Source organism: Jaculus jaculus, chromosome 10, assembly GCF_020740685.1.
Source record: "Jaculus jaculus isolate mJacJac1 chromosome 10, mJacJac1.mat.Y.cur, whole genome shotgun sequence".
NCBI classification, from domain to species: Eukaryota; Metazoa; Chordata; class Mammalia; order Rodentia; family Dipodidae; genus Jaculus; species Jaculus jaculus.
In genome coordinates, this window is record NC_059111.1 from 82772632 (window position 1) to 82789113 (window position 16482).

The 16482-nt window shown below is 42.7% G+C and overlaps 1 protein-coding gene across 1 annotated transcript in view; it reads right to left on the reverse strand.

Moving 5' to 3' along the window:
- The window catches only part of Aass (aminoadipate-semialdehyde synthase), a 62978-nt gene extending 49258 nt beyond the window's left edge, over positions 1 to 13720 (reverse strand). The window contains exons 1-4 of the mRNA XM_012948791.2: positions 13638 to 13720; positions 7757 to 7981; positions 4890 to 5066; positions 2503 to 2587 (exon numbers count right to left, since the gene is read on the reverse strand). Of these exons, the coding sequence (XP_012804245.1) occupies positions 2503 to 2587; positions 4890 to 5066; positions 7757 to 7966 (472 nt within the window). The 5' untranslated portion in view covers positions 7967 to 7981; positions 13638 to 13720. The remainder of the gene's footprint in view (positions 1 to 2502; positions 2588 to 4889; positions 5067 to 7756; positions 7982 to 13637) is intronic.
- Between the last annotated feature and the right edge of the window lie 2762 nt (positions 13721 to 16482).

Genomic DNA, 16482 nt, shown 5'->3' on the forward strand with positions numbered 1-16482 from the left:
CAGAAGTCATCAGTGGTGAAAACATTGGACTCTGGAAGCCTCAAGTTTTGCCAGACAGGCCAAATGACCAAAAGAGTACAATAGTGGCATGTCTGCTCTGGGGGAAACCAACTACTCTCTAATTGCCCACTCTACTGGAGGGAATACATGCCTGGGACTAAAACCCTAATCAAAAGCCTATGGCAGGGAGGTCATGAGCTTTAGGTGTATAAAGCCTGCTCTTGTCTGGAAAATGCACGTATTATTCTCATCAAATTGCCCTGAAAGCCCTACACTTAATGTTCATATTCATATATTAATGCTACTCTCACTTCTGGTTAGAGAAGCTTCTCTTTTCATATGATGATGACCACTGGATGACCCAAAAGGCAAGACAGTGCTGACAGGAAGGGACATGAAAGAGTGCTCAGCACTGAAACATCTCTATCACACCCTCCAAGGCTGAGGGTTCATTGCGGAAGAGGTGGCAGAAAGAATGTAAGAGCCAAAGGAAGGGCACCACTCCTTACATGCAACTCTCCAGACAGAAATTGACTTTGATATCCTTGACCTTACAGTGCCTAGCAATACCTACACAAGACCCTCATAATAGGAGAAAAAGACGATGACATTAAATTAAAAGAGAGACCAATTTAGAAAGAGATGGATATGATGGAGAACAGAGTTATGAAGGGGAAACTAGGGGAGGGGAGGGAAATATCATGGTTTGTTGTATGTAAGTATAGAAGTTGTCAATAAAAATATATATATTGAGCCAGGTGTGATGGCACACACCTTTAATCCCAGCACTTGGGAGGCAGAGGTAGGAGGATCACCATGCGTTCAAGGCCACCCTGAGAGACTACATAGTTGTGGTGGTTTGATTCAGGTGTCCTCCATAAACTTAGGTGTTCTGAATGCTAGGTTCCCAGCTGATGAATATTTGGGAATTAATGCCTCCTGGAGGGAGTGTATTGTTGGGGGCGGGCTTATGGGCTTTATAGCCAGTTTCCCCATGCCAGTGTTTGGCACACCCTCCTGTTGCTGTGGTCTACCTTATGTAGGCCAGGGGGTGATGCCCACCCTCTGTTCATGCCATTGTTTTCCGCTGCCATCATGGAGCTTCCCCTCGAGCCTGTAAGCCAAAATAAATCTTTTTCCCAGAAGCTGCTCTTGGTTGGGTGATTTCTACCAGCAATGAGAACCGGACTGCAACAATAGTAAATTCCAGGACAGCCTGGGCTAGAATGAAAACCTACCTCAAAAAACAAACAAACAACAACAATATATATATTCCAAAAAAATCTTGGCTAGAGGCAGTTCATGTTACATGCTTTCAAAGCAACTGGCTGCATTCTACCTCTGTCCTGAGAACTTGGATGACATGAAGCTATAATTTACAACAGTGAAGATCAGGAGACTTCAGAACCATTTGTCATGTGGTGAGGAAAGTGGCCACGTCAGAGTGGAGCTGCTCATGAGAAAGACTATACCTGATACAGGCAGCAGAGTTATAGGCACGGGGATACCCAAGCCTTTTGGAGCCCAGATAATTTTGTCATGAGTTCTAGATATAGAAAACGGAGCTTCAAGATTTAGTTACCCTGCTCGCCTTCAGTCTTGCTTTGGTCTGAATTTTCCTTACAATATACTCATTCACTCTTTTTGCATTAAGAATGTTTACTTTGGGGGGGGGTATTACCATGGGATATTTTTATAATCATGGATAATGTTAATAAAAATTGAGAGGAAACAAAAGAATGTTTACTTTGACAAGCTCACAGCTAAGAGTTTCCCTGAAGCCAGGTGTGGTGGTGCACACCATTGATCCCAGCACTCAGGAGGCAGAGGCAACCAGGATTGACATGAATTTGAGGACGCATTGAGACTGCATAGTGAATTCCAAGTCAGCCTGGGCTAGAGTGAGACCCTACATTAAAAAACATAAACAAAGCGGAAAAGGGGAGGGAATTGTCATGGTATGTTGTCTGTAATTATGCAAGTTGTCAATAAAAATAAGTAAATTAGTTTCCCCGAATCTCAGGAATTATTTCATGTATGTCTTTTGAACTGAGTTGAATCTGTTAAATATTACTGTGATTTCTGAAATTAGAAAGTATTCATTTTGAATAACCACAAGCCTATGAGGGGTGGATGGTTATGACTTAAAAGTTACATGGTTCAATTATCATGTTAACAAGGGGTGAATTTATGATGATTTATATTAATTGTCAACTTGACAGGACCTCCCTATTTTCTAATTTGGGGACCCTCTAGGTTTAAAATCACGACCATTTGAAAAGTCAGAGCCTATTCCACGGTATTATCCTTCTGCCTCTCTGCTCTTTTCAATAGTTGTTCTAAAACACTTTAATAATTTATCTTTCACTATCCCTCTGGTATGTTCAGCCTTAAATGCACCCTCTCTTTTGTCACCAGAGGAAATAAGACACAGAATAGAGAAAATGCAAGATTTCCTCTCAGGGAGACTTTAAAAATCTCACAGAACCCTGGCACACCTACCTGCCACACCTGCCCACTGTCCAAATGCTACTATGCGAAATCCTCTGTGGTCCACCATTTTCTCATAATCAATAAGCCGTATTTCCTGAAGAAAGAGCAAAATAAAAATGTCTCACTCATACCCAGTAAGCTCAATTTCAATAAATAAAGCAAATATATGAACAAATAAGTGTGCTACTTTTTCTTGTTTGGAAATACATGTTGACTTGCTAACTTGTTATCAATAAGCACATCTTGAAACATTTCAAAAATACTTGGGTAAAACTGCATATAATTAGAGCTGAGAGACCCCTTGGTGTACATACGAAATAACCATGACAAAGGGTTTCCTTTGGTTCTTTTGACACACATCCTCCAATCTGCCTGACACTATTTATAAGAATATCTATAGCCCCACTATTCCCCAGAGTCTTTCTTCTGGTCCCAGAGAAAACAGATTCCTCCTGAGATGAATCCTAAACCTTGCTCCTTCCATGTCCTCCAGACTCATTCTTCTGGGACTATCTCCCCTTCCCTGTATCATCCTCCATAACATTGTTCCTCAGTCATTCTAAATACCCAGGGCTCTTAATTACTAGAAGACAGTAACACTCTACGACATGGTACTTTCTCCTTCTTTTCCTTTCTCCATTACTCTATTTCCCTCCTTCTATTTCCCTTCTTTCTCTCTTACATGCTTCCCCCTTACCTTTGATGAAAACACATTCTTTCTCTTTCCTTAAAGCTCTCCCCCTCCCTTGGGAAAGTCTATTCCTTTATGCTTACACACACGATACATCATAATTATGAAATATTTCCCCTTGACTAAAGGGCCAGTAGTTATGTATCTAAGTAGAACACAGAGCTCTACCATGCACAAGCATGGGTTTGCATTCCCAGCACTGGGGGAAAATTATACAATGTTTACAATACTAAGGACAGTCAACATACATGCAAGCCTCAGCAACTGGTTAGAGAGCTGCCAAAAGTCTTCCATGTTGGGTCTATTTTTATTAACTTTCTGGTAATTACCAAAACTTTATATAACAAAAATGATTTATAAAGTACTTTTTAGAGTTTAATTTAAGCACAGTATCTTTCCATTATGACTTTCATTAATTACTTTTGAATCCTGTCTTCAGAAACAGTGCATATTAACTACCCAGAGCAAGTGGATTTAAATTTACAAGAAGGAATTCTCTACCCCAGACTTATATTCCTCCTACTGTTGGTAAATGGGCTATCCTCTGTCATATGCTCAGACTCTGGTCTACATCAAAAGGTTTCCCATCCTTACCCCAGACGTGGACTTGGATGTGGTATGCATTTTCACTCACTCCCTACACTTATCCATCTCCTAACTGCAGACAGTATCTGGTCTCTGACAAGGACTAAATACCTATCAGGAGTTGTTCTCCTGTGCTACAGACTAATGTCCAATGCACCCTCAGCTTCTCCCCTAAGAGCTGAATGGCAAAAAAAAAAAAAAAGTCAATAAGCCTACCTCCACCTCTGGACCGTCCCATCCAAGCATGCTTTCTTCACTAGAACATCGACCATACCATCTACACCAGCTGCTCTCAGACCTCTGCATTACTACCCTCTCAACTTGAAGTCACACATGTCTTGGTCCTTCACTGTCTTCAAATATCTACTCAAAAGCCACCTTAAAAATGAGGTTCTATCTATACAATGAGGTCGTATTGTCACCTTCCTGGTGACCACATTGCTTTTCTCCTTCAATATTGTATTTATCTCCATTACCTCCATTCCTAAGTGAGAGAGACACATTGTTAACTTATTTTTTTTTCCATTGAATATAGGCATTATGAATACAAGGGTAGTCACTATTCTACATTTTCATTACAGACCTGGTATCAGATACATTGTAGGCTCTCAGTAGAATTTTGTTGAATGGAATATTCTGTTTGGTAAGCAGCTGATAGCATTTCCACAGTATTTATAATTCAAAAAATGTTTTGTCTCTTATGAATATATCTGACACCACAGAGCTGTACAATCTCAGTCAAGTCACTGAGTCATTTCTCTGAACCCCTTCTGACAAACACAGTGACCTACAAGTCTTTTTCCAGCTCTTAAATTCTACTTGCTAATATCCATGTAATTGACCCTACAAATTGGTAACTAATTGAGGAAATCCTTCTATCATTCTTTCTATTTTGTAATAAGAATGAAGTAAATCTGTTTCCCTCATTACAAACTTTCAATTGGTGTAACAGAGGTTAGCCTTCAGTAAAACTATTCAAGCTTCCCATCATATAGCACTTCTCCTACTGAGGTGAAAGGATAGATATCTAAATGCTGAAAGAAACCTAAAATTCTACTTTAGAATTAAAGAAAATGATTATTGTACTATATTAATACCCATGAATATTGGTCATGATTACCTGTTTCAGAGCCTCATCCAGCAACCTCATATTGGCCTCCTGAGCTTTTATTGTGTGGGAGAAGAAAGCATATGTCTTCTTGGACATCAATTTTTCTTCTGGGGGCCTTTTAACTCCCAAAATTAGACAAGCTTCTGAAATGTCTTCCTGAAGAATGCCTCCAGCTTTCACATATTCCTGCAAATGCAGGTTTGGCTAAAAGTTATTCTCCTGATTTGTGGCATTCATACTCCCTGATAAGAAGTACAGCAAATAAAAGTCTCACCTTTTGAAGGGATGAAATTTGTATGGACTAGAATAAATAACAGACTAGCTACTTTTGATATTTATATTTCTTATAAAAAGATATATCTGGGGTTTGAAAAGATGGCCCAGCAGTTAAAGACACTTGCCTGCAAAGCCTAATGACCAAGGTTCAATTCCCCAGTACCCACATAAAGCCAGATGCACAATGTGGCACATGTGTCAGGAGTTTGTTTTCAGTAGCAAGAGGCCTTGGTACTTCCAGACTCTGTCTACCTTTCTCTGTCTATCTCCCTTTCTCTCTCACTTAAATATTTGAAAAAAGATAAATACAGGCTGGTGAGATGATTTAGGATTAAGGCACTTGCCTGCAAAACCTAAGGACACAGGTTTGATTCCCCAGTACCCATATTAGCCAGATACATAAGGTGGCATATGTGTCTGGAGTTCATTTAGAGTGGCTAGAAGCCCTGGCGTGTCCATTCTCTCTCTAACTCTCATTCTAATAAATAACTAAATAACATATTTTGAAAAGATAAATCCATCTGATGTGGCCTTTTGTAACTTTTTAAATGGTGTGCATGTAAATGTGCGTATAGAGGCAAGAGAACAATCTCAGGTTGTTTGTCCTCTTCTTCCACCATGCTTGAGACAGGTCTCTCACTGTGGTTTTGCCACTGGAAGGCCAGTCAAGCTGGCCCTAGAACTTCAGGAGTCTCCTCGTCTTCAGCCTCAGTGAGAGGTTTGATGACATGTGCACACATGTGCAGAGGCCTCCCACTGCCACAGGCATTCTGGGACTACAGATGCAGGCATCGCTTTGCATCCCACTGCACATGGATGCTAGCAGGAGAACTCTGGTCAGTGGACCTACAAAGCAATGCTTTAATCACTGAGTCATCTTCCTAGCATGCCCCCACCCCAGCCACGTTGGAATTTATAGCAAAAAAAAAATAATAGAAAATTCAGTATCTTCCCATAATTGTGGAACATTGATAGTCACTTCACAAATAGGAGCAGAAACATGAGTTTAACTTCATCCTCAGCTACATAGAGAGTTTGAAGCTAGCCTAGGCTACATAAGATCCTATCCTAAATAAAAGCAACCAAAACATACTTATGAAAGTATATTCTAAAAATCTGCAATATGTTCATATACTAATGGACTCAATAAAAATTCTTTCAAAAGTATATTCTGTGTCAACAAGTCAAAACATTAAATACCAAATAGTTATTTGTTAATTATTTATACTATTAAGAAATAAGCTATATAATCAACACTGTTTTATTTGTTGTTCAATCACCATCTATTACTACTATAACATGAAGATCTGTATTAGAGTACATACATGACTAGACCCAATAAAAAATAAACATGGTCCTTCAGGATGGAGCTCATGAAATACCGTAAGCAGGCAGCAGGAGCACAACATGAAGCCAAACCCAACAATACAAATAGAAGACTCTGAGTGAGGTGTTAGCCTAATGGATTTTGAGATCATTCACAGATAGGGTAATTAGGACAGTGAAAGACTGGGTGGATTAAGAGAGAGGGAGACAAGAAATACAAGGTGGCAGCACCAGTACAAGGTGTGGTGACATGCACACATGCGCAAAGATGCTTAAAGAAGGTGGGAAAAAATCAACCTGGAAAACATTATGTTTAATATGAGCTCTACTGGGTAACAAATAATCATTACTCACTAAGAAGTTACTATGTGTTTTGATAAACTCTTTACATGATTAATCTCACTTAATTCTCATAGGATTCCCCTAAAAATGGGACCAATTAATATTCCAATTTTATCAATTGAACACCTAAAGTTTACACACTTAGCCAATATAGCCTAGGAAGCAAGAAGCAGATACAAGATTTTTAAATAAAGGATTGGCATGGCCCAGGATGAATTACAAGAATATGGAATTACTAATTTTAACTTCTTAGGCATAAAAGTAACATAGGGGTTATATAGGAAAATGGTTTTTAGAAGCATTTAGAATTTAGTGTTAATGTGTTAGGATTATAACTTACTTTCAAATAATTCAAGGAAAAAATACATATATCTTTATAAAATGCAAATAAGGGTATAATTTATGATTATGAGGAATAGAATAATGAAGTAACTGATTCTTAACATGGATGGCAAGATACACCCTCAGGAATAAACTCTACCTAGAGAAGCATTTTCTGAGTGCAAGAACACTGTCTTAATCTTTTTCAGCCTAGTTCCAGAGGTTGGGCTACACAGGTAGAAGAGAATGACTGAAAGGCAGAGAAGAGACTTCTACAAACCGGCCTTTTTGTCCTTAGCTGGAATGGAATGAAAGGAGCACTTTTAAGCAACGTAATGGAATTAAAAGAAACACATTTCCGCCGGGCGTGGTGGCGCACGCCTTTAATCCCAGCACTTGGGAGGCAGAGGTAGGAGGATCGCCGAGAGTTCGAGGCCACCCTGAGACTACATAGTGAATTCCAGGTCAGCCTGAGCCAGAGTGAGACCCTACCTCGAAAAACCAAAAAAAAAAAAAAAAAAAAAGAAACACATTTCCATTTGAAGGCTTCTTAATTTCCATAAACAGGTTCATTATATTCACACATCATTTTGAAAGTTGAACATACTCACCTTGTCATGAATGGCCCGCCGATTAGAAGGCTGTATCAAGACCTTGTATCCCAGGTTAGTGATACCTTTGATGTGCTTGGGAGCCAGAGGTGCCCTTCGTTCCCAGGCATTCACATCCTCCCTCCTGAGTGCCATCACCGGCTTGCTGTGGAGGCTCCTGCAATGGCTGGCCCTCAGCCTGCCCAGCATCAGCCTCTGCATTAGCAGCATCTTGAATTCCTGTAGCTGTAAGGCAGTGTCAAACAGTAGGACAACAAAGGATTGGGGGGCTCACAGATCAGTTCTGGCCTCCTTGGAAATCTGCTGTGAAATGGAACCAACCCACATGATAAACTAGGATGGGGAGGGGCAAACCAAAGAAGAAGTATTCCTTTATGCAGCCTACCTCAAGTTTCCAAAAATGAGAAGTGCACAGCATCATAAGTGACACTTACCAATAACTATGAAGTCAATAGGCTTTTTCAATGTTTTATTAAATATGTATTTAGTACAGAAGTTAAAACAAGTTTCTCTACCATGAAAAGCCAAGCCAAATAGATAAAAGTAGAAAGTAGCCTTTACAAACTGGTCACAAGGTTGATAAGTAAAGCTGGAGATTCTCATCATGGTGGACAAGAATCATCACAATTTAGTGCCAGTGTGCCTCTCTAACCATTTCCTAAACAAGAACCACTCAGTGTGTTCTGCCACCTACTGTCCCTCAGTGAGAGCTTGTTAGTTTTGTTTCAGTGTTCCATAATGAGATGTGAGCAGAAACAGAAAGGAAGAATTTATGAACCTTAGTATCACATGATCAGCTGCAGTTGGTGGGACATGCCTATAATCTCAAGTCTCAAGAGGCAGAAGGAAGAGGATACCCAGCTAGGGCTACCTAGGAAGACCTGGTTCCAAGAAAAACAACTACCACCACCGGAAAAAAAAAAAAAAATCACTTTTCTAGATCTTCATTGTTAGTGACTGTTACAAAAGTACAGGCCCATAAGAGATTGTAAAATTAATAAAACCAGCCAATCAACCATACCCATTCCTTCACCACATCCTACCTGCTTTCTCCTTCCCTCTCTTAAATAAAAATAAAATTTAGCTGGGCGTGGTGGCGGACGCCTTTAATCCCAGTACTCGGGAGGCAGAGGTAGGAGGATCACCGTGAGTTCAAGGCCACCCTGAGACTCCGTAGTGAATTCCAGGTCAGCCTGGGCTAGAGTGAGACCCTACCTCGAAAAACTAAAAACAATAAAATAAAATAAAATTTAAAAATACATTTACAAAAGACTGTCTCTGTGTTTCATACAAGAAAATTTCATGTTTTGCTACATAAATATTGATGTCTAAAATAGTTCAGCCTCTTCAAATTGTTGCAAATATTCTGAAATCACATATTAATAAGGACAATCTACCAGATCATTCAGGTGCTAAAATTTACTTTTGCCTGTGGTTGACAGAAAAATATAGGGAAGATATATTCTCTAAAAATTCCCAACCCATGCTTTTATACCTTCTAGATATTTCCTGCCCATAATAGTTTGTACATAGTAAAATTTTTATGAAAAACAGTTCTGTAACTTGAGGATTCAATAGGCAAAGGGCATCAATGTTATAGATGGGGAAAGTTTGACCAAATACTCAAGCATAATTGTAGCATATTATTTTGTAGGATTATTCATAAGAGAAACAGAAGTGAACAGCAAGAGTCTTGCAAGGAAGGGTGTGGAGGAAGTCCAGGAAGAGAGGAACCTGCGCCCAGCAGGAGAAATTGTGATGACTCGTTCAGGATTTGACTCGGGCAAACTACAGATACAAAAGTAGATGATTTACAGTTCAGTAAATGTTCTTGATACCCCTCCAGTTTCTGGTTTATTCACATAGCTTCGTGGTGCTAAGACTGTATTTTACTCAAGCCCAAGTCCATTATAACATCCACCTAGCTAAAGGACAACATGAAATGCCTCAAGACATTGAACCCTTTTCTTCCTAATTAATGCCAATCCCAAAGGCTGGTTTCTTTGAAACACACACACACACACACACACACACACACACACACACACACCACACACATGAGAGGGGGGTAGCAGTACTGTCCCATCTTCCCAGAGTCTATTTCTTGAATTCATAGGTAATTACATCACACTGTATCTTCTATTCAGAGAAGCTTGGCCATAAATGAAAGGAACATGTTCAGATAATTTATTCTCTACCCTCTCCCAGAATAAAGCTATCCCTCAGTAACAACTCCTCATCATTGTCTGGAGTAGGGGTGGAGACAGGAGACACATGCAAGTAACACCTCCCTACACACATATATGGGCAAAGAGCATGCTCTAAGGGGGCTAGGAAAAGGCAGAAGGGGCAGAGATTGAAACTATGGAATTCATTAGAGAAGTTACTTTCACTTTCTGTAAGGAATTCCAAAATCATTAAAATTATGTAACTCTTGTTTTTACATAAATATCACATTATAAAGGAAGCACTATGCTGAGCCCTTTGCAAATACTCATTTCCTTTTTGGAAAAGTCCTATCAAGTTGATATGATTATTGCCCCATTTCACAGATGAAGAAACTGAACTGCAATTCAAGTGAAGCATTCACATTTGAGCAGAAGTAAAATTCCTAGATTAATGCTTAACAACTGGAATTCTTTTTGCTTTGCCAAAACCAGTCAGACCTGACCTATAGTTTCTCTGGCCAGGGCTTGTTTCAGACATCAATCAGTCCACTTGACATCAACTTTGCAGTCACAGTAGATTATTGATTCTCTCCTCAGCATGTAGTGCTGCTCTTGACCTCTTCTGTTCAACGAATATTCTTTCTGAATCCCTGCCAAGGGAAACTCTACTTTTCTGGGTGTTTGAGGATTAAAAAGAAAAAAAAAAGTGAGACTGTACCAAGTATTACTCTTCCCTTGTAACCTTGTGAACCTTGAAACCTGGTTTCAGCACAAAGCTTTCTGATTACCTAAGGCCACTAAGAAATAGGTAATCAGCAGCTGACAGAAAGCTGGAAAAAGCTATGCTACATGCAGCCCTATGGGAGAGAGAGAAGTCATCAACAGTGATAACAGTGGACACTACAGGCCTTAAGTTTGGCCATCCTGGCCAAATGAGCCAACTGGTGCAAGAGTGGCATGTCTGTTATGGGGAAACCAGCTGCTCTCTACTTGGACTAGACACCTGCTCCGTGGGAGGGAATACATGGCCAGTACTAACAACCTAGTCAAAACCCTATAGCAGGGAAGGTCCCAAGCCCTAGGTGTGTAATGCCTGCTGTTTTCCAGCTAAATATATGTATTATGCTCACCAAACTGCCCTATAAGCACTTCTTTTAATGTTCATACCCATATTAGTGCTACTCTCACTTTTGGTTAGAGAAGCTTCTCTTTTTTCTCTGGGATGTCTCAAACAACCCCATAGTGCTGAGAAGAAGTGACAGAGGAGTGTTCAGCACTAAAACAGCTCTATCACACCTTCCAAGGCTCAGGATCCATTGAGGAAGAGGTGGCAGAAAGAATGTAAGAGTCAAAGGAAGGGTAGTACTGCTTAGAAAGCAATCTTGCAGACATAACTTGGTCTTGATATCCATAGCCTCACACTGCCTAGTACTACCTGCACAAGACCTTCATAATAAGTAGAAAAGAGGATGATGTCAAAATAAATGAGAGACTAATTGAGAGGGGGAGGGGCTATTATGGAGAGCAGATTTGTGAAGGGGAGAGTGGAGGGGGAGGAGTAATTATCATGATTTATTATCTGTAATTATGGAAGTTGTCATAAATTTAAAAAAAAAATAGATAATCAGACTGGGGATGAAGCTTAGAGGTGGGGCTGTCGCCTGGCATGCAGAAAGCTCTGGGTTCTATCACCACCACAAGGAAAAATGGGGGTGGGGCAAGACCTATGTTGTCAGTAAAGATTTCTGAATGGCATTGAAGGTGTGTCGTATTTCTTGGGAATCGGTGTCGTAAAGAGGTCTATGCAGCAAAGTATACAAGGTAGATCCATAAACAAAAACTGAGATTCAAAGCCCATCTCCCTGCTTTAATTTTTTTTTTAAGTTCCTTTCTCTGCTAAGACCTCACAGGCCAAAGAATGTTATAAAATGGATTCTCATATGGTAGGAAAACCTACACCTCGGGATAGGGACACGGAGCTCACTGTGGCTTCCTTCTCTTGACCTTGGCTTCCCCATTCAGACCGGAAAACTAACGTCCCTCACAGCAGTGGTGTTCTGATTTTATTAAGCCTAATAGTGACAGGGCAATGTGGATTCCAAACACCACAGAGTTGTAGAACATAAGTAAGCCATCCATTTGTGAACAGATAGTGCAATAAACAGAACAACATGGGGTGGGGGGGGTACTAGACCTTCTCCTAATGCCTCCAGCATTTTGCATTGAGCCAGAGCCTGCAACAGAGACAAATGCCCCAGAGGAACTCAGGCTCCTTTCCCCCACAAATAGCCTGCATTCCCTGCACCTGAACTTATTCTGTGAACTTGATCACCTCACCTCTCTGTGCATCATTGAGTCCTGGGTATATCTACCTCTCAAGGCTATGATGACATTCAGCTAAAGTGCATAAAGTGCTGAGTATGTGTAACGTGAACTAAAGTCCCTGGAAAGAAGCCATACCTGTGTGAGGCAGTCAAGGCTGACTAAGAACTTCAGTGACGCTGGGCAGTTGGAACACTGAAAGTCCAGAGCCCATTGATCTCGGGTTCTTTGACCGTTAAGTGTCCATTTATTGACCACCTCTGTGTCTGATCAACACCATCCTGTCACTCTAGGTGAATCCTTGGAAATGTGTAAATGTAGCTTCCACCAACCCCAAAGCAGAGAATACCTTATTCCTTGCTTTGCTCTACCATGCCCTATGAATGTATTTGAGAAGTGTTTTCATTTACAACTTTCTTTATTCTGTTACTCAATAAACTTCATTCAAACGTTATCACACTGGAACATGTAAGGTAGGGTAATCTAAACCTTTGTTCCCAGGCCAGAGTTACTCATAATTGATTCCACCATAAATTATCTCTTTTACCCCTTGAGGTGTGAGCAACATTCTTCCACTGTCATTAAGCGCAATCACATCACTAAGCAGAAAGCACTGACTTCTTTTTCATCTTTGCTCCACTGTGTTAAGCCTTGTCTTGAACTTCACTCTTTAAGCAAGGTGCAAAACAAAATTCATTACCAGCTCCAAGCAATCAAGTAGACGAGACTAAGTATCAAAGTGTCACCCCCTTCCAGGGTCTCAGAAGACCTGGCACACAACGTCCCCAACTTTCTCGGGCAACTATCTCACAGCGCAGACAGACCCATACCTTGTCAGCCGGTGCCCTATCTCACACCCACTGACCAGCCTGGACGTGCGGCGCAGGGCGTGGGAAGTTTGCTGTCAGAGATGCGCTGAGCCAACAGGAGAGGGGGAGGAGGTCAGGGAGAGTCCTGCAACCCTTCGTCAACCACTCCAGGCTGACAGTCAACCCAGAGAAACATCCAGTCCAGGAGGTGACAAGATACTCCGCAAGCCCAACACCAACCCTTTCTCCCCCCGTGCAACAGCACCACCACAACCCGCTAAAAAGAAAAAGGCGCGTGCACCGCCCTCCATCCCCTTTCCTACTCAGAAAGTTTCCGCGCCGCCCTCCCTCCATCCCGCGTTCGGTAGAGCCACGCAGCAAGGCCGGGCTGGGAGGCCCAAAGCTCAGCCCGCGCCTCCGCTCCGCCCCGAGCGCCCCCGGAGGCCGCCCCGCAAAGCCGCGACCCCGACGCCGAGCTCCGGGCTCCAACAGCTGGGGTGCCCGCGGGAGGGCTCGGAGCTCCGGGCGCATCTGACCGGCCAGGCGGGCCCCCGCGGCATCCGCGCCGCGCGCCCTCCTCACCTCGTCCGCTCGGGATGCTGCTGGTCCCCCGGGGCCGAGCTCGGCCACCCAGACACTCCGAATCCAAACCCCGAAGAAATTGGGATGGGGGCGGGGGCGGGAAGGAGGCGGTGTCGGGGTAACTTCTACGCGCGTCACGCCTCTCTCCTCCTGCAGCCAATCAGCGGCCGCCGTGAGGGAACAACCTCCTCCTCCGCCAATCGGCGGCGCCGCCAGGTGCTAGGTCATGCCCCGCCCCTGCCCCTCCCCGCAGTCCCTCTGCCCCGCGGATCTCTGACCCGAGCGCTTTCCTGGGGGCGTCGCATCCTCCCTCCCGGGGCGCTTGTTGACCAGGACGGTAGGCCCTGGGGCAGAAGGAGGGCGAGCACGGAGAAAGAACGGGCACTGGCTGCTCCACAGAAGAGCGCATCTCCTGGGAGGGCGGGGCGGGGCGGGGCGGGGGGGTGGGGGGGGGGAGAGAGGGTAAAAAGTTGCAAGCTCCTGGGTGTTTGGTTTGTTTAATGATAACGTACTTTTGAGTTTGTTCGCGACCTGTAACGAGGCTAGGAAGCCGGATGGCAGAGTTCTCAGGGAAGTTTTAGCATACCAGTAGCGGAGAATCTGCAGAGTACACATATTCAATGACCAGATACATGCGTGCGTCAAGGGTATACTAAGCACAGTGTTGTTGAAAACAGATTAAAAAAAAAAAAGTGTGTGCTGTAGAGACAGCCCCTCCCCTCCCACCGCACTTAAGCCAGCTGTGTACCCCAACGAGGACATTGCCTAAGGGAAATCTTCCCTCCTGTGTTTTCAACTTTCTCCCCCACTTATTTTTTTTTTTTTCTCTCAACCACAGCACGTGAGCTTAGCTGGAGCGCTCATGTTAATTTTACAGCATTGAACATCCATGAAACTCCATCTATATCCAAGTGAAGAGAAAATTCAGCATTTTCTCTAAAAGTAGATTGATATGTCCTCTGTCTTTATCTTCACATACTCCAAATGAACTTTTCCTAGTCATTTCACTAAAATGTTCTCGCTTCCCGGGTGGTGGAGGCAAAGTCATGAAGGTTTCAAGCACACCGTGAGAGGTCAAAGTGAAATGGCATTCCCCATCCACCCACAAATGTCCCAGGCTTCCCCTCCACTGTCAGCGAACCATTGCACACTGCCCCTGGCTCTTTTTATCTCAGCTAAAGAAGAGAGTAAGTGTCGGAGGGAGTTGTCTGCTGTAGGCAGGAGTCACAGAAAGCCTGCTTGCAAGTGAGAAGTTCAGCATCTAGCTGCACTGGGACCCGCGCGGCGGCCTCCTGTGACACAACCTCCAAACCTCACCACAGATGCTAGGACTCTGGGCTACCTTCTCCACGGTGCCTGGCCCCATGCTGGGGACCACTGGGTCCCCATCCTCAAGGCAGAAGAGATAGCACCCACACTGGCCAGGGGTCAAGAAGTTCCTCGACTGTAACTTCAAGTTTGTTTCAGATCAGCACAAGCCCACTTCACCAATAAAAAGCCCAGCCGGGGTAGAAGGCCCTCACACCCTGAATCAGCTCAGGTAAACTCCTTGGGAACGTTGAAAACAAATCAATAAATCAATAGAGCTTTTTCTTCATTTTGTGTTGCACTGTTATTGACGTCACCACCCTACCACTCAGCACTTGAGACCTGAGCGCCAGTTTGCTTCTGTTCTGGCTCTGGCCCATCAACCTCACCCGAGGGGTACGACTCCATTTAAAATCCCACTGCTCTTAGCCTAATTAAAACCCTAATGTGCATCACTAGACCAGACTTCCTCAAGCATACAACCCTAATAGCTCATTTGGCCTAATCAGGAACTACATAGCCCAATGTCCTTTACAAAATGTTAGCTGCTTCAGGATGTGGCCCAAACCCACATCTCTGCTCTATTTTGGCAGGAGAACCAGCCTGAAACACGTCTGTGCTCCGTAGCTTCCTGAGAAGTAAGAATCTGATTAAGCCCATTGTGGTGGTACACACCTTTAATCCCAGCATTTGGGAGGCAGAAGTAGGAGGATCGCTGAGAGAACAAGGCCACCCTGAGACTACACAGTAAATCCCAGGTCAGCTTGGGATAGAGCAAAAACTCTATCTTGAAAAACTTAAAAAAAAAAAAAAAAAAGGAAAAGGAAAAGAAACACACAGAATCTTATTAAGATATCTCAGTGGTTAAGGCACTTAGCTGCAAAGTTTGGTGACCCAGGTTCAGTTTCCCAATGCCCACATAAAGCCAGCTGCACAGTGGCACATGCATCTGGAGTTTGTTTGCAGTGGCTGAAGGCCCAGGCATGCCCATTCTCTCCCTCCTTCCTTCTCAATCTCTCTCTCTTTCTCTCTCTCTCTCTCTGCTTGCAAATAAATAAATATAGATAAATATGTTTATAAAAAGAATCCTTTCCCCCTTTGAGCCATAAATTATGGGCAACACATTTCGTTTTTTAAAATATCTCCATTCCATTAGATGTTAATAGGAATATAATAGGAATTGCTTCAAAGAACTCTGATAAAAACAAAAATGTCATCATGGCCCAAGTTTCTGCCAAATCAGTACTTTCAAAAATGTAAACTATTTGTTTTCGCCAAATATTTCATCTTCCACAGTTGAATAAGAAAAAACACCTCTCTGAAACTAACCCATCCATTTAGATTCTGCCTCATGTTCCCCCATCAGCATAGTGGGCAGTGCCAGACAAGTATCAGGTCTACACGGTGTACATTCTTAATGCATGGGAACTAATATCGGGACTTGTGACTCTATTCTGTCTCATCCTCCCTTCTCCAGAACCCAGTCTTCTTTAAAACACTGTCATAAAAAGTAAAGAGGTAGGTGTTTGGGAGAAAG